This window comes from Mixophyes fleayi, chromosome 2, assembly GCF_038048845.1.
Source record: "Mixophyes fleayi isolate aMixFle1 chromosome 2, aMixFle1.hap1, whole genome shotgun sequence".
Taxonomy (NCBI): domain Eukaryota; kingdom Metazoa; phylum Chordata; class Amphibia; order Anura; family Limnodynastidae; genus Mixophyes; species Mixophyes fleayi.
This window is the reverse complement of record NC_134403.1, coordinates 25,610,441-25,634,588: the sequence shown is the minus strand read 5'-3', so window position 1 is coordinate 25,634,588 and position 24,148 is coordinate 25,610,441. Positions and strand designations below refer to the sequence as shown.

The following is a 24,148-nucleotide window of genomic DNA, read 5'->3' as shown; positions in this document are numbered from 1 at the left end:
TGCTTGCTGGAGCGCGAAATTAATACATACTTACCCACTTTCTAGAATCTGTTTCCGGGAGAGGGGCGTGATTGGAGGGTGGGAGGGGCGGGGCGCAGTGAATCGCGCCATTTTGGCCCTGCTCCCCGCAATGAAAATGCCGTTTTGTCACAGGGGCGGGGCCAAAATGACGTGATTCACCGCGAATCGCTTAATGGTGGCTGTAGCGGGATGCAGAAGATTTGCCAACTCTCCCGGGTGTCCGTGAGACCGACCCGAATTTCGGGAGTCTCCCGGACATTCCGGGAGAGTTGGCAAGTATGAATTAATATACATAAAGTCTCAAATATATATTTTTTTATATAGGCTCTTTACAGATATATTTTTTGAATGTTATTAGGAACTTTTGCACTTATTAATAAAAAAATATATGTTATGTAGTAAAATGCTACATTTATTTACAGTCATTTCCAGCATAGGAGCACAGAACACCAGCTCAGGACAAGGCTCCATCTCATCTATAGAACTTGTATAACCTCATAACGTATGATCGGCTACAGAAGACAAATCACCTGCATTTCCTTCTGGTCTTTGTTCCCTACATAGATCTCACTGGGCCGCGCAGCGCAGGTATGATAGGTATAGATGAGCAGTACAGAGAGGTTACCAAAGGCAATAGATTTGTTTCCTGAGCACAAGGGATAAAAGCAAAGTGCAGATAAGACAATCACAGCATCCCAAATAGATGATACCACGTAAAGTATCACATCCTGGAGAAGTTAATAGAGGGAAGAGTCTCAATGTATCATTACAGGTAATCTAGTACACGGGAAGAACTGACCACACAGAGTGCACAAGCACCAACAGACTGTGCTCCAGCATGGGCTCAATCCATAAGTAAAGGCTGAGTAAGAACGTCAGAGGTTCCTAAAAACAAATACTTTAATTATACCTATATCTATATCTATCTTGCAGTCACACTTGGTCACTATTATCATATATATATATATATATAATGTGTGGGAAATATTAGGCAGCGAAAGTCAGTTCTTGAAGTTGATGTGTTGGAAGCTGGAAAAATGGGCAAGTGTAAGGATCTGAGCGACTTTGACAAGGGCCATAATGTGAGGCAGGTCTTGTGTGGTGTTCCTGGTATGCAGTGGTAAGTACCTACCAAAGCGGTCCAAGGAAGGACTGGTGACCATCATGGGTGCCCAAGAACCATTGATGCGCGTGAAGTCTAGCCCGTCTGGACCAACCCCACAGTTGAGCTACTATAGCACAAATTGCTGAAAAAGTTAATGCTGGCTATGATAGAAAGGTGTCAGAACACACAGTGCATCACAGCTTGCTGTGTATGGGGCCGCGTAGCTGCAGACTTATCAGAGTGCCCATGCTGACCCCTGTCCACCACCAAAAGCGCATACAATGGGCACGTGAGCGCCAGAACTGAACCATGGAGCACTAGAAGAAGGTGGCCAGTTCTGCAGAATAAGGTTTTCTTTTACATCATGTGGATGGCCAGGTGCCCGTGCGTCGTTTACCTGGGGAAGAGATGGCACCAGGATGGACTATGGGAAGATGGCAGCCCGCGGAAGCACTGTGAAGGTTTTGGTGGGCAACCTTGGCTTCTGGTTTCTATGTGGATGTTACTCGGCTACCTAAATATTGTTACAGACCAAGTACACCCCTTCATTGCAACCATATTCCCTGATGGCAGTGCCCTCTTTCAGCAGGAGAATGCATCCTGCCACACTGCAAAAATTGTTCAGGAATGGTTTGAAGAGTTCAAGATATTGAATTGCCTCCAAATTCCCCAGATCTCAATACAATCAAGCATCTGTGGGATGTGCTGGAATAAACAGTCTGAGACATAGGGGCCCCAGCTAGCAACTTACAGGACTTATAGGATCTGCTGCTAATGTCTTGGTGCCAGATACCAGAGGACACTTTCAGAGAACTTGTGAAGTCCTACACAATATTAGGCAGGTGGTTTTAGTGTTATGGCTGATCGATGTAAAATATATATACATTTTTAATGCATGGTCGGGTCTTCCATAACCTGGTGTCAATTCTAATCAGAGCAGGGACTCTGCTTACTGGGCATACCGTGTTCCACCAACCCTGTATAGCACCAATCATATTACACAGAGGGTTGGATGCCTCAGTGTAAGTGCTTCATGTGACTATCTGTGGGATTGCAATGGAACGTCCATGCAAAAGTAGAAACATTACTTCCTGTCTGCTATCTTGGGCCACTCACATAAATAGTTGCACTGTTTTAATTTTCTACTAAAATACGGCTGCCTCAAATAAGTAATGAGAGCATGGGAAGATCTGCAGTCGCTGTCACCTTGTCATGTTTTTTGCTTGTAGAAATAGAGAAAGTAGAGTACAAATAGAAGCATCACAACGTGGTATTTTTACAGCTTTGTAAATTACCTTAAATGCCAGCAGTGATTCTTGTAACATAAGTTTCCCAGTCACTAGTGTAGTGTAGTGCAAACAGCAGGGGAAGGAGATGATATATGTGTGGAAGGACACCTGGAGAAAGAAGACACATTCCAGAGCTGGTCCTGATAATTCTGCAGAGATATGCCGTGGACCAATCAGAATCAGCTCAACACGAACATTTGAATAGGGTGCCATGGTAAGGTAATGTTGTCTCACCAAGTCATCGTCCCACACCCTCACAGCAGCCATATATTCGTGAGGAGCTCCAGAGAGAGAGCGAGAAGAAGGAGATGCAGGAATATCTCAGGCTCAACAAAGGAGACGCCAAGAGGAGCAGAAGATGTTCAGTCAAGTAAGAGGATGTAGGGCTCAAGCAAGAAGATATTGGCAGTTAGTGAGGAGAGACTGAAGATAGCAAGACCAGGGAGCTGTTGATTACGGTTCCCCCTCCTGGTGCTGAAAGCTGCTGGAACAGCTGAGACTCCTTTGATGCCACTTCAGTTCTGGTGCTAGGCCATGGAGCACCAGTATCTCCAGTTCTGGTGCTAGACCATGGAGCACCAGTATCTCCAGTTCTGGTGCCAGGCAAATGGCATCAGTCACTCAATTCGGGCACTAGGCCCAAGGAACTGATATCACCTGGCGCTGAGAATAGCTTCACACCCTATCATCATCATAGCTCCACTAATTCCACAGCGCTGTACAGAGAACTCATTCACATCAGTCCCTGCCCCATTAGAGCTTACAGTCTAAATTCCCTAACACACACACAGACAGACAAACACACACACACACACAGAGAGGGACTGACTAGGGTCAATTTTGATAGCAGCCAATTAACCTACTAGTATGTTTTTGGAGTGTGGGAGGAAACCAGAGCACCCGGAGGAAACCCACGCAAACACGGTGAGAACATACAAACTCCTCACAGATAAGGCCATGGTCGGGAATCGAACCCATGACCCCAGTTCTGCGAGGCAGAAGTGCTAACCACTAGGCCACTGTACTGCCCTATGATGAATCACCAACCGCAGCTGTTTAAGGGATAGTGTTACATCCCATAGAAAATGGACAATATAGATGGAAAAAAACATACAGCGCTGAAAGGGGATTCACAAGAGTGTACATCAATTGGTTATGAATGACAATTGATAAATTATAAGTGAATATCCAAGGCAATGGTACAAAAAAAATCCCTTTATTAAAATAACACATAAAAACCTATAAATCAACTATAATAACCCACAGAGTGGAATGGACAAATGAGTATCAATTAATTGAAATGTTCATAACAATACTGCAGTAATATTGATGATACTAATAATATATTGAAAGTGATCCAGGCCTCCAATAAATGTCCCACACTATATCGTTGTTAATGACCCTGACAAACGGTTTGCAAGCCTAACATCAATCGAGCGTACAAGTATGGAATATCGTAATAGACAGAGTTTTAGAGATGCTTCTGGACCTTGTATGAGAATCTGGAGAATTAGCAAAGATGACTGGCACGTACTGTCTCCTTACTCGATCCACGGTATAAGGTCAGGTCTCAGTGTTACTCCATGCTGTCGGCGTGCAAGCTCCAACAGGAGAGACAGGTTCGCACCTGTTAGGAATCTGTTTGACACAGTTCTTCTACACAAAAGTTCCAAGTGCGTCCTGTAAGTTCTATTGGGTTTTGACCATATTGATGAAAGTGGGAACAGAAATCAATCTGCAGATATATACAAGAATAAAGGCAACGCATTTTGTCCACTCTTTTGTGGACTTTGTCAAGCCTTTGTACCATTGCCTTGGATATTCACTTAAAATGTATCAATTGTCATTCATAACCAATTGATATACACCCTTGTGAACTCCCTTTCAGTGCTGTATGTTTTTTTCCATCAACTAGGCCAAAGGAACCCAGCTCTTTTAAGCTCGGGCAAAAGGGCCCACTGACCCCATTTCACCTTCAGGCACTAGGCCTAACACCAAGGCCCTCATTTAAGCCTTAGGCCTGTAGTCAGTTCTCTGAGGTTTTCCAAAAGGCCTTTGGTTCTCCATCATAGGATATTGGTATCCTGCATTGCACTATTAAATCGATTTGTGAAGTTCTGGGCGCAAACATAGATGAGCTCTCTCCCTCCGCAAGATTGGCCTGGTGTCAAGACTGGTAGGCCCCTTACCTATGAGACCATGTGATGAATCCCTGCATTCTAATTGGTTGTTTTTCCTGCTCTAAATATTTTTTCTTCTGTATGAGATTCCGGAACTGTACAACCCAAGAGATTAAATTACAGCAGTAGCATAGAATCTTTTCTTTCCTATGTTGTTGCTAGGCAACTCAGCAACTTAATATAGCTGTATAAAAAGATATGTGAGTTATGTATTTCATAAGCAGGCTCTTTTGTTGAATGATCAATCTTATTACATCGGTTCCTACTCAGCATTTATTTATTCTGCTACATGTATGCCCACAAAGTTTTTTAGATATAATTGTTTTGTTGTAATGCAATCATTCTTGCAGTACTACAATACATATAATGCCACCTTTGTGGACTTTTAGTAAGTTACAAGTTTGAAAAGAGCATATTGCTTTCATTTGTCCACCTCTTGCCTCCCCTCATTCCACCTGTCAAGTCATGGGAAATTGTAATTGTCATTCGTGGTCCGACATTAATTGTATTCATTACATACAATTTCCAATTCTGGGCATGCGCATGGCTCTTTCACACAAGATACGCTACGTAAACGGACGGACGTCCGAACATGAATCAAGCCCAAAGAGTCTATTTTGTAAATGCAAGTCTCTTCCTGTTTGTTATCATTGGTTAGATACACTCTCTAGCAGAGTATATCTAACAGTAACTGTATCTAATGACTTCTTCAGAGAGCAGGATTGCAGGTAGTTAGGACACCCAGGTTCCCCTGCTCTGTCATCTCCCTAATGTCAGTGGATTACAGATTCCTAGCACTAAATTACATTTGAGCTAAAGAGATTTTAACCCCACTGATGTAGGTCAAATGACCCGGGGGTTGTAATTGTTTGTAAGCAGATGACTGCATAAGATACCAATAGTAACAGATATATACAACCTTTATCTCTATTATCCCAAGTTTAAGGCAATTGCTTTTGTCTATATTCTAGTTCAGCTTATGGGCACTTTACAATTGTGGGAATCCCCATGCAGGCTGGTTACTTCAATCCCTCTGTGATCTTGTTCGACATTTAGATAAACATACCTGTTCTGTCACTTCTGGGTGCAGAGCCAGCGGAACATGGTATGCTTGGTAAGCGCAGAAGGAGGGCACCGCGCTTACGGGGCATCCCGCCAGCCCGCCTGGGCAAAAAATGCTATCACAGGACCTGCCCCGGTGCTATCTCTGAATATGATTAATTTCTGTGCACTTACTCCTGATAAAGGGCCTGAAAACTCTAGTGTGTGATAACTACCTTTCTAATCGGTGCTAATTGGCTAATAGCCAAGTGAGTTACTGCAGTAATAAAGTCTTATCCATACGTATTAACAACTGTGTTGTAAGTACAATTATTGAAGCATTGCTGCTGTTTCCTTTAGTTATTTATTATTCACATGCCAAATGGGTTTCCCACATCTAAAAAATAATATTACTAAATAGTACTAACGTTGTCACCTCTATCAGGCACTGTATTTAAAAAGTCCTGGCGCATATATATATATATATATATATATATATATATATATATATATATATATATATATAGTCAGGACCTCTGCCAATCATATTCAATGCTTCTTGGATCTCTGCAGCAGAGGGAACCTAACACAGAAGCTCTGAGGCTTTCAATTAGATTGAAGTGTTGTTATTGTTCAGGGAAGCTGTTTAGTCAAATTAATTTTCCAAGTGGAAATCACCCTTAAGCACCCCCGAGCTATACCATTAATTAGAAAAATAGAATAATTATTCAAATTCTGACATAACACAAACAAACACTTAGGTAGTAGTTTTCCTTGATAAGCAAAAGAGAAACACAAAACTCTCATGGAGCACTTGTAAGGTCTTTACATTTAAATTATAGTATATATCTCATGTTCATGTCAAAATCATTATTACATTGCAATAAAATTAAAATAGGTCAAAATGTTAAAACGTGCATGATAATATTTTGTTAGGCATTATTGATGAATAAGGTTTGGATAGCTGACAAGTTAACCAAGTTGATAATCCTCAGTAGAAAAATAAAATCTCTTTTTCCCCACAGACTTCCAAAGTGATTGTTATAGAACATTCAATGGACTGAGCTGTCACTAAGAAAAAAACACTATCAACAATCGGAGGAAGTCGGCAGTAAGTTAACACAACAACAATTGTGGATGTCTGTTAGTGGTAGTTGGTATGAGGAGTGAGTGGTCAACAGTGTCAATTGCAGCCGAGAGGTTCAGTCCATTATAAATGAGTGGTGACCTTTAGCTATAGTAGTGATTGAATCATTGACCTTCTTAGTCTCTGTGCAGTGTTTGCAATGAAAGACTGACTGAAGGGAGTCCAATAGGTTGTCTGAAGAAAGAAAGTGTGCGAGTGTAGCCAAGCCAAATTGGCTTGTATGGCCATAGGAGTTGAGAGACGGGATGGTAATTTGAGAGTGTACTTGGTTCAGAATTTTTTTAGGAATGGTTGTAATAAAATTGCACGTGATGATGGAGTGATAGAAAGATACCAGTAGAGAGAGAGATTATTGACGTTCGGTAATTCTGTAATGAGTAAGGAAGACATTTATTGACTGGGAGGAACTTGGCAGAAGAAGACCAAAATACATTCTTAGGAGTAGATTTGCCAAACCTTCTAAAAAGGAAATGTGGAGTTGTTGCCCATAGCAACCAGTCAGATTCTATTTATCTAATATATTCTAGTAAATGACAGCTAGAATCTGATTGGTTGCTATAGGCAACATCTCCACTTTTGCTTTTTAGAAGGATTAGTAAATATACCCATTACTCTTCATTTGTAGGATCAAGTTCTAGAGCAGGGGTGTCCAACCTTTTAGCTTCCCTGGGCCACATTGGAAGACGACGAGTTGGTTTGGGCCGCACATAAGATACACTAACAATAACGATAGCTGATCATCCAAAAAACCATAGAAAACATAGTTAACATATATATATATATATATATATATATGTATGTATATATATATATATATATATATATATATATATATATATATATATATATATATATATAATGAGAAAAAAAGTGAGATATATATATATATATATATATATATATATATATATATATATAATGAGAAAAAAAGTGAGATATATATATATATATATATATATATATATATATATATATATATATATATATATGTATATCACTTTTTTTTCCAAATCCCCCTATACTTACCTTTTAATCGCCCTGTTCAAAAAATCCTCTCTAGTTATACTATAATCACTTTTTGTATTGTTTCGATGCAATATCAATAAAGTGCTTTTAAGCCAGGCATTGTATATCAGGGTGCCCTGACCAGGCCTGCGGTACCTGACATATACATCACTGTGACCCCAAATTGTGACCTGTTTTGCTAATTACACCACTATGTTAGTTAAGGCATAACAACTTATAATGGGCCAAAGAAAATAATATATAATGCCCCATTAGTATTACAAGTAGAAGTATGTAGCAGGGAGATAAGGTCCATGATGCTCCAGGACCAGGTGACTTTTATTCACTGGTCAGCGTCCCTTGAAATAATAAAAAAAATCCCCCTTAACTTACCTTTTAATCGGCTTGTTCTCCTGTCCTCTTCTCCTCTTTTCTCTAATTCTGTGCTGCTGATTGTTCTTCTCGCGCGGGTGACTCCTCTGTGCTGCGCTCCGCAATGGATGTTGGACGTGATGACATCACGCCCGACACTCACTGCGAGCACCGCACGGAGGAGGAGACAAGGGAGGGAGCCCAGGGCCCTCTTCTTTCTTGGGCCCCCGGAAAGAAGAGGGCCCCCGGGCACAGCAGTGCACCGGGGCCCCTATATATATATATATATATATATATATATATATATATATAATAATTTATATATATGGGCCCTGCAGCCCAGGGGGGCCCATCGGTGGCAGCAAAAAAAAAAAATGGAAAAAAAAGGTCAATACGTACCTTGCGGTCAGCTGGCTATCTGCCTCCATCCATGGTCTCCACCGTCGCGCTCCACAATGGATGTCGGACATGCACTGCGAGCGCGACGGAGGAGGAGACCATGGAGGGAGCTGGATCACCAGCTGACCGCAAGGTAAGTATTGTCTCTTTTTTTTTTTTTCCAGGTTTTTTTTTTTTTTTTTTTTTGCTGCCTCCGACGGGCCCCCCTGGGCTGCAGGGCTCCCGGGCACCTGCCCATTGTGCCCAATGGGAAAGACGGCCCTGAGGGAGCCTGAGTACCAGCTGATGTGACCGCAAGGTAAGTATTTTCTTTTCTTTTTTTTGCAGGATTTTTTTTTTCCATTAACAGTGCTGCCCCCTTGCCACAACCAAAACTCCTCTGGGCCACATTTACAGGCGTGCTGGGCCGCGGGTTGGACAACCCTGTTCTAGAGGGTGTAGAAAAGGACTTTATTTTCTTATCCTATTTTGTGCATCTTGTCCGAAAAATAAAAAAGCAAGATATTGGGCAGCAATTGTAGTGAGATGGATTTATGTGGGAGAGTGGAGAAGAGATTTAAATGTATATGAGAGGAATGCGGGGATAGAAGTCTGCCCTGAGAGGAGAGATTGGAAGTATATCTGTTTGGCAGTGTCCAGAGCATTCCTATAGAATGGTCAGTATCTGTATGTTTGTGGAGGTCCTGAGGGTTTTGAGAATTTGTCAATGCTGTTCAACTTTGCAGGAGAGTTGTGAAGGCAGTGCAATTCATAAAAGAAGCAAGTGTATCTAGAGCCACTTAATTAAGGGGTAATGCTAGGGTCTGATTAAGATGTGGTGCTACCAAATCAGGACAAGAGAATGTCGAAATTGGGAAGAGAAGTTGTTGAATAGATGTTGAAAACTAATAGAACTGTGATAAGGAAGCTTTGAAAAGTGCAAAGAGGTTAAAGTGGTTGGAGGAGAGCTTGCAGGTCAGATGGTGGTTTGAGAAAGAGGAAAAACAAAGTCTGTAGAAAACAGGATTGAGCAGAAGCCAGTGAGATGAGTAGAAGGATTTAAGCACTGGGAGAGGCCAAGAGAGGAGTTAGAGAGAATATTTTAGCGCCATGGGCATAACATGGGCCATTAATTGGGGTGTTGACGATGGTGGGAACGTCAAAGATCAGAAATGTCAGGCAGACAAATGTTCAAGGAAATGTTGTGGAGGTCCAGGAGGACAATAGACCACAGCAACACCACACAGAGAGAAGGGGTTGAAAATCTAGATAGTATTAACATGATAAAAGAAATGGGAGCATGAGTTGTGGAACAAATGGTAGAACTGTGAATGTGTAGCCTGGGGAAAGAAGGGACCCAACCGTTGCTCAATGTCTGCTTCCAGTTTTGGAGGTGTGAGTGAAGTGGAAACTACCGAGTGAAAGAGCGGTGACATAGAATGTCACGGAAATCTCTGAAAAATTTGCAATTGACAGTCAACCTACATAAAGCTCAAAGATGACACAACATTCAGGCAGATCAGTTTGTGTGTGCCGCATGCAACAACGTGCAGTATTAGCCCAGCATTTAAGAGCATGTTTGCATTATTGCATTTACAACCTTTGCAGTACAACATGGTTTGTTTGCCTGCAACATCTGCCCCCCGGAAATATTTGCACTTAGCTCCGAATTAGCTTCTTAATGTTTCAGAGCTTCCAAGGCATATGCTGTGTGATTGCACTGAAAGGGTGTTTTTGTTAATTTCGGCTATCACAATACCACAATACATTCCTACACTTGAAATGAAGTGTTCTACTGTACTCATGCTACAATGATACTTGCTTAATGGAAGGCTAATTACTAATCTGTACAATCATAACCTTAATTAAAAAGACATTCAAGAAAATGTTGCTAATGATGACATTTTTAATTAAGCGCAGTACTCTCACCTTCACAGTGATATAATGCTTGCTATATTAGGTCAGCAGTTAAACAACTACATTGCTAATTTGGTCACCCAGTCCTGGTCTAAGAGTACATTTAACCCTCCATGCATACTGACATTTACAAAATGTCATATCTGCAGTACTTTAACAATGATAACATTTTTTTTTCAACGTCATCATGCAGATGAAGAGATTGTGCTCCAGAGTGATCCTTAATCTCCCTAACACAGCTGTCAATGACAGCCAGAATATAAGGTAGCCAGCAAGTGTTCCTTCTGGTTCAAGAAACACTTGTATATGGCAATGTTTGCAAACACTGCTGAGACCTGGACACTGTTGGCCTAATTCATCATGAAACGCAATGTGAACGCTGTTTGTTTTTTTTAAAAATCGGTAAATTACATGCAAGCACAGTGGCCTAGTGGTTAGCACTTCTGCCTCACAGCACTGGGGTCATGAGTTCGACTCCCGACCATCTGTGTGGAGTTTGTATGTTCTCCCTGTGTTTGCGTGGGTTTCCTCCCACAATCCAAAAACATACTAGTAGGTTAATTGGCTGCTATCAAAATTGACCTTAGTCTCTCTCTGTCTGTGTGTGTTTGTAGATTAAGGGAATTTAGACTGTAAGCTCCAATGGGGCAGGGACTGATGTGATGCGCTGCGGAATTAGGCAAACCGAGGGGGGTTTCATAGTGCCTGGAAACCCCCTTCCAAGCCTGGGGCACTGTATAATTTAGGTGGCTGGACCCTGCTCCCACTTCACGCAGCTCTGCTTGAAAAGGCAGAGCTGCATGCACCTAACAGTAGTGCACACAGCATTGCCCATGTATATTATGGGGATAGGAAGAATTGGAGAGCAGCCAAGCACTGTCTAATATTATAGCCACGCCCCCATGCATGCTGGTCACACCCACTGGCGGCATGGTGTGGAAACCCCCCTCTACAAATCCTGCGTTTGCCCTTGGCTATATAAATAACTGATGATGCAAGTATGCCTGTATTCAAGTACTAGCGGATCCATTTGAATACGGATATAAGAAGATTCTGGCTATACTTCACTTGCCAGACAGACAGAGCACAATGCATATGTGAAGTATAAAGTCCCATAATGGAATAAAAATTAAATACATTAACAACTCTTAATACTATCATTATTAATCAAAATATATTTATTTTTATTTTTTTTATGTTCTTTGTACTGTACATAAAATCATTTTTACAATTCCCAGCCCGCGTTTACAGTAGACCGCCTATGTGCATCCGCCATTCTTCTCCCCCGTTTCGCCCCTTCAAATCTTAGGTAGTCAGAAGTGTCATTTGCGTTTGGACTTGAATTGCATGCACTTGCGTTCACCGGTATAGAGTTTGTTTCTGAACATACAACAAGCAATTTCATGCGCGACACGGCACGCAACGGGACTTACGTCTGAAGATCAATCAGGCCCTGTCAGTGCGAAAACTCCAAAATACTTCTCCAGTTTCAGGAAATCAGAGTTTTGTCATCATGTGATGTCACTAAGGCCCCTTTATAAGTAGCACCGCATATTATGAAAGATACTTTTCACTCCTCATCGCATAGATGAAGATTTAAAGATCTCTCATGTTTATTAAAAAATCAAAGCAGGAACAGCCGTTCCAAAAAATGGCTGAAGTGTATCACTTACTTTACACCTCTTCTTCTCTTGCGTTCCTATTTGCGGTGTGTTTTCCGGCTTGATTAAACCCCTGTGCGCATGCACCAACCGAAAAGCTTGGGCATGCGCAGGGAGAAACCTACCATAGTGCAGAAAACGAAGTGGATTCGTGCGGCTTCAGCTGGCTTACATTAGTAAATAGCCTTCCTGAGCACTCCCCATACACTCTTATGGGGACTGCTCAGTAAAACGAAGACAGATGCAAAGCAGCAGAGCAATGCAGGAATCATAAATAATAATTTTGCGGTCAATCCCCGAAAACTGAGGTTTATGTGAGAATTTATGTTTGATAATTAGACCCCTCTGGATCTGCGCCTGGTAGCCAGACCTGGCGGTAAATTTGTTAAAGCTTTTAAAGAGGGAAAATGGAATTGTTGCCCAAAGCAACCAATCAGACCACGGCTATCATTTTCTAAAATGCACTACATAAATGATAGCTAGAATCTGATTGGTTGCTATGGGCAATACCTTTACGTCTGCCTTTTTAGAAGCTTTAGTAAATCTCCCCGAAAGTATATTGTATGGAACAGCTAAATCAGTTATACCACGCACAATGAGCAATTATTCGGAAAAATTTAGGGCAAACAAAATGCTGTGTAAAGCGGGGGTAGGGTCCAGCCACCTCAATTATACAGTGCCCCAGGCTTGGAGGGGGGTTTCCAGGCACCAGAACCCCCCCCCCCCCCTCGATTTGCCTCTGGGCTCTATCATTCACTAGGAGGCTCACAATTCTATTCTATCGGCACCATCACTGACCCAACAGATAGGTGCATGCTGAGTAGAAAGCATGCAGTCACCACAGCTCAGGAATATACCATTAATAAGTGGGTTGGTAAGCTGACTGAGAAGCCTGTTTTAAGCTCATATCCTTGTGAACATCTTGGCGTTACAACTCCTAAGAAGAAAAGTGCATTAATCAACTCCAGGTTGAAAAGGATTTGATAGAATAGACCTGGTAAATTGCTGAGAGATTTAACTTTGAATATGATATTGGTCTTCGCAAAGCTCCTTACTTGTTTGCAAAGTGAGATAAGCAATTAGTCGAGGTGCAAAATAATTCCCAAGTGCTATCAGCTGTAAGAGCAGTTTAAGGTAATTTGATAGTTCAAAGCAAGGAATGAGCACAAGTAAGGCTCACACTTACATTTTTCAAAAGATCAAGTGATCTGGTATTCATGTGTTCATTTTTTAGTGTATAGATGTTGCTGAACTAGATTCATCCTAAGCTTATGTATAAAAAGATTTGTGCTTGCATCTGTATACAGAGTCGGTGGCATTTTGCGTATATGACTCCTTACACTTATAGAGGCGGATCGGGGGTGGGGGGGGGGGGGCGTGCAAACATAGGCAAATTACAGTAAGGGCTTGATCAGGTAAATGTGACTGATGTAGACCTGGACGCAAGTGACATAGATCCGTCATGAAATGTACATGTTGTGGGTGCCCTACTCCTGGTGTAAGATACACACGGACAACAATGATGATCCACTAAGATGCGTCGACTCAGCCTTCTACATCAAAAGTGACTTTTTCTTGGACGCAATTTATGCAGCATGTTATGGATGGACATTACATCTTCATCAGGCGCAGCATGTTTTCCATGCTAATTCCACCCAGTATACATTTTGTATGTACACACTTCTGGTTTGAGGATGAATGCCATTGTACCTCTGATGACATGGAGAGGACTGGCGTGGTGATGGTGCAGAAGGAGAGGGAGACATGGGAGAGCAGGATCCTGAGGTAGGTAGCTGGGTTACAGTAATAAGAAGTGTCGAAGTCAAATAATTGGATGAAGTGAATCAAACTGATTAATATTGTTTTCCCGTGCGATTGCGATCAGTACGCCACGTGTTATGACGCAATCGTACGATAAATAACGCACACATACATATACACGAACACGTACACTTGTAATTGGTTCATATTAAAAATAATTCCAAACACATAGTTATTTATAATGAAATGTAGCAGAGTTTATAGTTAAATATAATAATGTTATATACACTTTAGTGAGATCTAAGGTTCAGGATGCAGGAAACATATCATGTCTGGTATCATTCTAATCCCCTATTTATCCTCAGACATCCGGTTCAATCGTCTAAGAGATAACACCTTGCGTAAGCAAGATATTGATTATAGGGAATAAATGATCTGAATGGTATTGTGTGTGCAATGTAAATAGATCAGTTTGAACCAGCTTTCAGCGGGAAGATTAGTATGCAGCTGTTGGAGAGCTGACCCCCACCCTTGAAGGGCATTGTTTGAACTGGCCAATGATCTGCATTACACTTGACCTTCATGAAGCCTGAACCTATGGAAACACGCCAAATCATCTCTATTGTTTTTACTGCATCACTAACTGTATATAAGCAGGAGCTCTGGGGCCAACAGACAGTTTCTTTGACCACAGACTTCAGGACTGAATGACTGTATGCTGGATCCAGGGCGCTTGCGTATGTATCGGCTGTACTTTATATTATTGAATTATTATTCTTTTGCTTGTGCTAATAAATCGCATTGTGAGTTGGAACCACAACAATCGCAGCAGACAATGTTTATTGGTAAGCGATAAAATAAGTAGAGTATCAGGGACGTGTGTCCCGATTTGGCACAGGCCAACACTGGGGATGTCCGGTCAGCTTTATAGGAGCACAAAACTTCCGCTAGCAGCCCGGGGAATAACTGCACCCGTAAGGAGAATAGGAGTGCAATAAAGGCCAGACAGGTGCTGGTGGTAAGAGACTGAATTATTAGGAGGTCAGATACTGTAATCTGTCAAAGAGACTGTGAATGCAGAACAGCTTGATGGCTCCCCAGTACTCAGCTAGAATCTAATAGCTGGTGCTCAGGTTCTCAATATTGCAGATCAGGTAAGGTATTGAGTGGGACTAGGTAGGACCCTGTGTTCTTGGTACACATTGGTACCAATGTCAGTGCTAGGTGGAGATGGAAGATCCTGGGTACTAGGTGATAAGCTTAAGGCAACAACCTCTAGAAATAAACTCCAGAAATAATGAGACCAATTGTAACTCAGAAAACAAATGTGTTACAGGAATAGAGAGTATTTACATTTTTTAAAAGTAGGTACAGTAGTCATTACTTAAATATAAGGCATGTAACCAAACTTAAGACAAATCAAGCTAGCGAGACAGAAACTGGTAGATGATTGCTAAAGAAAGTAAAACTACCCTCAAAAAGGTTTTTCAACTAAATAAAGAGCAAAAAATGAAAACTTAGCAGCATTGGGATACTAAAAGATGAACTAAGGACACTGAATGAAGGAAATACTTAAAAAAGCAGACATAAAATGACATTCATCTCTCTTTACAGAGGAGGAAACAATGCCAAGAAACGCGTTTTGCCACAATAACCCATGCACACCATTGGGTATTATCGGTATAACTCTGGAAGTAGTACATTTAGAACTAAATAACATTAAGATTGGTTAAGGCCCTGGCACAGGTGGCATCCACCCACATCATCTGGAGAGCTATTTAAACCACTATTTGTTATATTTATAGACTGCTACATCACTAGATCAGTATGGCATGGGGGAAGGCAGATGCTTTTCCAATATCTAAAATAGAGAAATTAATATCTACAGGAAATTGCAGACCAATACTCCTGAAATCAGTGGTGGTAAAATATTTGTAGAAACTCTAAGAGAATATACATAATTATATTATTTAAAATAAATTAATAACATAGGATCGAGATTTTTTTAAGGGACCCGTCATGACAAACTAGCCTGATCAGTTTCAATTAAAAGTAGAGATGCTCAGTGACTTCCGTGAACTGGTTTTGGTTTTGGATCTGGATTAGCTTTGTGTTTTGATTTTGGTTTTGGCAAAACCGCCCTCGTGTGTTTTGGTTTTGGATTTTTTAGAAAAAATCCTAAAATATGCTAAAATCACATTATTTTGCTCTTATTTTTGTTCCTTCATTATTATTAACCTCAATAACACTAATTTCAAGTCATTTGCAGTCAATTTAGACCACCTCACAGGTCACAATATTATTTTCATACACTTTTGGACAAAGACTGCAGCGACCTGGCTGGATGGTAAGCGACAGAGCAATGACTCAAATACACGGCAGTTCCTACCACATCTAGGACACATTGGCACACAGCAATGGCAGAAAAGAAAACTGATGCAAGATGGAATTGTCCTTAGGTCCGAACCGCTATGTTGGATATTAAAAAGGAATCCAAAAATCGCAAGATCCAACGACGTAACGATGAAGTTTTGCCTCGTTTTCAAGTCCAAAAAAGTACGAAAGTACCGAGCCGACTCAGGTCTGTACTCGGATCTGCTAAGTTCGGGTGTGTTCGGTTCTCGGGGAACCGAGCCTGAGCATCTCTATTAAAAAGTATGTTGTACACTGGATCTTGGCAATGCAGTTCATGCATTTTATTTTAATTTTGGGAAAGCATTTCATAAAGTTGAACACAACTAATTGGTTTATAAGGTAAGCACACTGGAAGTAGGGGAAAATATGAACATGGGCAGATAACTGGCTGAGGGATACAAGGGTTATTATATATGGAGCATATTCAGATATTTTTAGTGAGGTGTCTCAAGAATTGGTAATGGGTCCTGTATTTTTCAGTGTTTCTATTTAAGGATCTTGTAGATGGTCTATGAAGTTATGTGTTCATATTTGCAGAGACACTAAGTTTTGCAAGATTATTAACAGAGCTGAACATTAAGTCCCTTCAGAAGAATATGCACCAATGACGAACACAAAAACAGCAGTGATCCATTGTAGGAAAATATAAGTGAATGCATATACACCAAGGTCATAATTGTGCTACCTATACAATGAATAGTATAAAGTTGGCGAGATAGGGTATTGAGGATTCTAGTAGGCTATAAACTCTAGAAGTAAGGATTAGCACCCAATGTCAGGCAGCTACTGTAAGAGCTAATAAAACCCTTAGAAACAGGTCATAAATGCCTGAAAAGCAAATATAATTTTGTCATTGTATAGAACAAAGGTGCTGAAACTCAGTAATCAAGATCTACCAACAGTTTTCAGGATTCCTTTAATCATGCACAAGAAAATTAATCTATTTTTTGGGGTTCAGTACTTATCCCACCTGTTTCTACAGACAGAAATCCTGAAAACATGACCTGTTGTTAGGTCTTGAGCACTGGGTTTGAGCACCTCTGGTATAGATCATATGCACGTGTGTATATGAAAGACGAATGTGAAATTTAGATGGTTTAGAGACTGAAAATCTGTATTGTTAAAAGGAATGGAAGGGTAAAATTATAATGAAAGATTTGAAAAACTGGGGTTGTTTATGTTGTGGGAGGAAAAGCTGCTTTAAAAGTGATCTAATCAATGTTTACAAACGCTTTCAAGAAAAATAGAAAGATTTGCCTTTTACACACTAGCAACATAAATGGAAAGTTTTCACTGTGGGGATAGTTAGGCTGGAATTTCATGGAGCTAATAATGGTGGAACCCATGGATGGACTTACAAATAGTGTCTTATAAAGAATGGCATCAACAGTTATAATGAGCAAATTAGATGGAGTGATTGAAATGAATTTGTACGTCATGGGAAATTAATTTGTATGTTATGCATGGGATAAAGCAGAAGTTTTATTCCCACTGAGAGGTTAACTTGCCAAATGCTTCTGGAGGTTTGACATGGATTATTGTGCACTGGACTTTGTACAGCCTTGAGGGGTTACTTATTATTCTCTTCTATTGTCAAATTTAGCCAGAACCACCCTTAGTCTGTAAACTGTAATTACCATCTGACAAATCAAAAATCTAAAGAATTATAAATATCAACAAATTGCTTTACTTGTCTCGAAAGATAAACAGATTTAACCTATCAATCAACAGATTGATCAATTTATTTATTCATCACTCAGCTAAATTGTTGGTGTTTCGTAATGCATGGTGATAAGACACAATTAAGACTATTTTTACATCACAATCAAGTTAAGTATTTTGAATTGGGCAGCACAGTGGCTCAGTAGTTAGCACTTCTGCCTTACAGCACTGGGGTCATGAGTTCAAATCCTGACTATGGCCTTATCTGTGTGGAGTATGTATGTTCTCCCCGTGTTTGTGTGGGTTTCCTCCAGGTGCTCCGGTTTCCTCCCACACTCCAAAAACATACTAGTAGGCTAATTGGCTGCTATCAAAATTGACCCTAGTCTCTCTCTCTCTCTCTCTGTCTGTCTGTCTGTCTGTGTGTGTGTGTGTGTGTGTGTGTGTGTGTGTGTGTGTGTGCGTGCGTGTTAGGGAATTTAGACTGTAAGCTCCAACGGGGCAGGGGCTGATGTGAATGAGTTCTCTGTACAGTGCTGCGTAATTAGTGGTGCTATATAAAATAACTGATGATATTGATGATTGGCTAAGATCAATGGCAGCATGGTATAATATAACAGTTAGCCTTAATAGTAATATCAACGCTGAATGCAGCATTTTTTCACAATTTGTGCATCAAAATGTTACCTAGTAAGGTAAAACAAGATATTCTCTGTTAAAAGTTAAAATGATTCTATTTAATATATGAGTGTATCTGTACTTACTTATTCAGGGACAAACACAGCACTCCTAAAGGGGGGTTTCCAAATGTGTGCATGGGGGGATGCCTGTTTAACAAGCACAGTGACGATATATGTAGAACCGCAATGCTTAATCGCCATTTCAAGATGGCAATAAGAGATAATATCAATTCAAAATTGCTTTATTGTTTGAATAAATCAGTTTATAATGAATGAAGATTTTTTTTTTTTAGGTAAATTGAATCTATTTTTTAAACTTTGCAAAATTTGTTTTAATTTTTGAGGCAGAAATTCTCACAAAGGGGTAGGCGGAAGGGGACAGAAACATACAAATGGGAGAGAGATATGCACTTGCACACACACACAAGGGAGGGCAGATGCACACATGGGGAGACAGAGGGAGAGGGAGAGAGGTACACATTCATAATTGGAGAAAAAGAGGAAAACACAAAGGGGAAACAGAGAGAGCGAGATGATACATCATCATCATCATCTTTTATTTATATAGCGCCAGCAGATTCCGTAGCGCTTTACAATTAGACGCAAAGCAAAATAAAACAATACTGGGTCATACATACAGACAGAGAGGTAAGAAGGACCTGCTCGCAAGCTTACAATCTATGGGACAATGGTTTGATACACAAGGGTAAGTGCTACATCATATTCAATATTTGTCCACCTAGAATGCAAAGGTTATAAAGTATTTAGTGGGCTGCATGATCAGTCACACAACTATGTTGGTCAGAGGGTTGTTGTCTTGTGTTAGCTGTGTATAGGGTGGTAATAGGGTAACCTAGGGAGATTAAGAGTGTGGTAGAGGAATACTATAAGCTTGTCTGAAGAGGTGGATATTCAGAGAACGCTTGAAAGTTTGAAGACTAGAGGAAAGTCCTGTGGTGTGAAGGAGTGAATTCCATAAAGTGTGGGCAGCCCGAAAAGTGCCCTGTAACCGGGATTGGGAGGATATGATGAAAAACACAGATCTTGTGCAGATCGGAGGTGTCGAATTGGGAGATATTTTGAAACAAGGGAGATGTATGTTGGTGCAAGTATGTTGATGGCCTTGTATGTTAGTAGAAGATGTTTATATTGGATTCGTTGAAAAACAGACAACCAATGTAGAGACTGACAGAGCGGCTCAGCAGAGGAATAACGGTTTGCAAGGAAAATCAATCTAGCCGCTGCGTGCAAAATAGATTGTAGGGGCTCAAGTCTGACTTTGGGAAGACCAGTAAGGAGGGAATTGCAATACATAAAATAAACACATGTGGGGTGGTAAGAAACACAGACATGAGACACACAAACATGGTGGGGGAGGGGAGACAAGTCCGATAGACGGGACTATGCGGTGCACAGTAAGAAGCCAGTAGAGGAAGCAGGCAAGGAATAGAGATGCTCATGTACCACTAACCTCAGTAGGGGTGGGGACAGGAGCTGTGCTGCTTAAACTAAATAGTCACGCGCTGCTGGACATTTTAAAATCCATTGGCTAATATTATTGGTGCACAGAAATATTTCCATAAAATTATAGGGACACACAGCATATTAGGTATATAACACCAACTGCTTATTTTCTTACTTAGGTAGCAGATGTCTCAAACTCTGACATACATAGATGTGATGTACCTGAAACTGATGGTTTGTATCAAGAAATTATAGTTACCAGGAACACTGAGCTCTAATATTTACATAAAACAGCTGATTGGCCAGTCCCCAACAATTTACTCCTCTATTGAGTTCAAACACTACTGGACCGTTATGCAATACAACTACATGTACCTATTATATGACTTCCTTTTTCCTATCATATTGTGTGCAAGACCTTCACCCTTTGTCTCAAGTTATATTCCTGTATTGTAATCATTGTATGATTTTTTTCCTCCCCTCCTTATAGCAATGTTGGTGCTTTATAAATAAAAAATAACAATAAACTGCAGAGAACAGCAGCCACGATGTTCAGAAATTGTTTACCACAGTTTGTTGAATAGTTTCTAAAACCAAGGATTCTGTTGTCATGGAAACAGATTTGCTCTCGCCATTCAGTGTTATTCAACCTCAGCTAACATACCATCCACGGTTCCACAGAAATTCTCATGACGGCGTACACTCAGTATGAGATAATGTTGAAGCACTGATGTATAGTGTAAATGTTTAATTCATTATAAAGACTTGGTACGTTCTAAGATTCATTTACATTATGTATTTAATTGTTTTTATTCTCCACTATTCTTTGTTATGCTCAAACCAACTTAATGTTAGTTAAAACGGTTTCCTATGTTCAGATGATTTGAAATCATTAGCTTGTCTATGTTATCTTCATACAGCAGTAGAATATTGATCTGGAAATCACTCCATCAGATCATGGGAACTCACAGAAGGGTTCCAAATGACCTCAAAACAGGTATCAAAGGAATTTCTGCAAGTAGCTTACTTTTTTGTTTTAGTGTCCTTTTTTCATTTACTGCGCTCCTCGACAACAGGGTTGGCCCTACCCAAAAAAGGTTATTTTTGTTATGTACTTGAAGAAGGCTATAGTCATGCCCCAAAATGTTGTGCTATGTTGTTGTTTTAACCAGTATATATGAGGATTTTAATCTGAAACAATTCTGATGTAGCCATTTAGTACTATTTTGTGACTGATTGTTTTTTCTATTGTGTATTGTTACACCGTTCTTAGCCATGTATTTATATAATTGGGCAGGGTAGTGTATGTAGCACAAAAGGGTTTATACAGATCCCGTTTTCTTTTCATTTCTTGCTATGTGCTATATTTGTGTATTATCTAAATATACTATAACTCTGCCAGTCATTGTTAGTTTTCCATAGACACAATGACTTCTAGTGCATATTTTTGACGTTCCTTAATCCGTATATATTTTTTTCCTTGGGATAGAACGTGTCTCTACTGCTCTCTGTGTATTGAATTGAAATTGTATTCAGAGAAGCTTGGTGTCAATTCCCAGTGTAATGAAAATGCAGAACTCCCAATTAAGGTAGCTGAATGTGGAAAACACCTTATTGTTTACTAAATATTCCCAAGGAAGAACAAAACAATTATTTGTTATATTAATTTGTATATGAATCAGAATAAATCTAGCGCATGAAATATTGTACTATATTCTTATGCATAGTTGTGTTTATGGTTTCTTCACTAGATTTGTCATAACAAATGTACGAATTTGTAGCAAGATACAACTGAAACAAATTCCATCAACGTCAAACTTTAAATCTAGTAAAAATCATGTCCAAAGATCACACATTGTTGGAATTCTCAACAAGTCTGAACTTGTCATTTTTTTTGCAAAAGTCTTAAATACAGTATACTGTTCTATGATTAAATCACCGTCATTTAACGTTTGCTGCACAGAGTTTCTTACCTTCGGTATGTACTGCAGAGACGTAAGTCCAGTTGTACCTTTTGACAATATCCACCATGGCTCTGGCTTGTTGAGCATCAGACGGAACCACTCTCATGAAATACTTGTACAAGGTTTTGTCACTCAGGTCCATACTTGTTGCAGAGTAAGCAATTTGAGGTATATTGAAAAGCTGCAGTAAATTCTGAACTTGAATGGCCACAGAGCTGGATCCAGGTCCAATAACTCCAACAATGGGTTTTTTCGGTTGGGATAATGAAGACGATCCATCGGAACAACGGACCAATCCTTCCTCTTCTTCTGATGAAATTAACGAGTCTCTTATAAATTCTATACTTTGTTCCAAAGCCACTGCGGAATGCCAGCAGGAATCTCGTATCTCACATCCGAGAGTTATGTTTGGCAACACGTTGGGGTCTGCGTTGATTCTATCGAGCGTATGTAGCATGGCTTCCACTCTTTGTATGCCATATTGTTCTCTTATTTCTCCACATTTCCTCTCGTGAACCTTTTCAACCGTTGGTTGGTGGTGAACCGAAAACAATGCCCCGATGATGATGTCTCCTGGCATGTGTGCCACCACCCGTCTTTCGTTTGTTTGTGCCGACACCATAATCCCAACATTCCCAGATCCATCTTCCTTTAACAGCAGAAGTATCAACAAAATGTAAGGGAGCATTTTAGGACACAATTTAGGCTGGAGAAGACAACATGATGAAAAGGAAAGATCTCAAGTCTCTTAGTCTTCTACACCTCGTTTGACGTCTCTCCATGCACTATTTCCCACCACTTAATAATCGATCTTTATGGACAAAAGACCATCGAAGGAGAGCTTTACCGTCAGCCCGTACTGTCATTCCCTAAAGAAGAAAAACAGAAAGCATTCAGCATGTGTACACTGTAACCATACAAACTCTTTAATCATACTAAATCGTCACACTAATATATATATATATATATATATATATATATATCTATAATATAAAAGCCTAGTGGCGTGTGTTAGTCTGTGTGTGGAAAAAAAACCTCAAGCTGCAGCGCCACCTGCTGGGCGGAGTTATATACTACACTGACCTACTAAATTCTTAGCATTATCTAATATATAAAAGTAAAAGCCTATCGGCGTGTGTTAGTATGTGTGTGTGTGGAAAAAACTATTTTCTCAGAAAGGGCTCATCCAATTGACCTGAAATTTGGTATACTGACATTATTTGACAAAAAAATTAGAATAGTGAAGTCAGTTAACTTCCATCATCCCCCCTCCCCCCCGTGGAAGGGGTAGTAAAGGCTAAATTTACGAGTTGAGGGGTCAAACTCATTTTCGTGAGGTAATTTTACCTCATGAACACACATTAAAAAGGGCGCTTGCGTCGGGAAGTAACCCTCTTCACCTGAGGAGGCCTGGGCTAGGCCCAAATGCATGACAAGAACCTTTTTAAGACCTTAAGTAGCTTGATTTGACTAGAATGCATGAGTATCATGCATGGGTTAACTTGTGTATATATATATATATATATATATATATATATATATATATATACACAAGTTATACCTTGGTGTCTGCAATATGGAATTTACCATAAGGTCAAAGCTGATTAAAAATGTAATAATCATATTTAGAACCCTGAATATCTTTTTATCCATAGGAACAATGTAAAGGTCATCGTCCATTTCAGAGATTTGATTACATGCTCTACAAAAAACCTCTTTAAGTGTGCAGGTTCAGTAAGATGAGCTAGTCTTGCAAATTGCATTTATTTATATAAATAATAGTGAAGTCCTTTACATTGGGATGGAATATAGATGACAGACATGGCTCAGGGGCGGATTTGGGGAAGCTGGTATTGTTGAACAGATAAAAGAAATGAGATGTTTGTGTGAAGAACTGTTATCCCATTTCATGTCAACTACATCGCCAATAATTCCTTGCAACTAACGCTATTAATACATAAGAGCGCATTGTGTGTTCTCTCAAAGCTGATCCTTTTGCTAATATTCATTGCATAATTTAATTATGTGAGAAGCATATAGCAGACAAATAAGCATTTTCAAATTTATTTCCTTTTCAAACAAATAA

General features: G+C 40.1%; 1 protein-coding gene across 5 annotated transcripts in view; it reads right to left on the bottom strand.

The window, feature by feature from the left end:
* Positions 1 to 24,148, bottom strand: part of GRM5 (glutamate metabotropic receptor 5) — a 281,674-nt gene that overhangs the window by 248,080 nt on the left and 9,446 nt on the right. For all 5 annotated transcript variants that reach the window (XM_075198702.1, XM_075198706.1, XM_075198701.1 and 2 more), the window contains exon 2: positions 22,072 to 22,931. In XM_075198702.1, coding sequence (XP_075054803.1) covers positions 22,072 to 22,750 — 679 coding nt within the window. In that variant the 5' untranslated portion in view covers positions 22,751 to 22,931. The remainder of the gene's footprint in view (positions 1 to 22,071; positions 22,932 to 24,148) is intronic.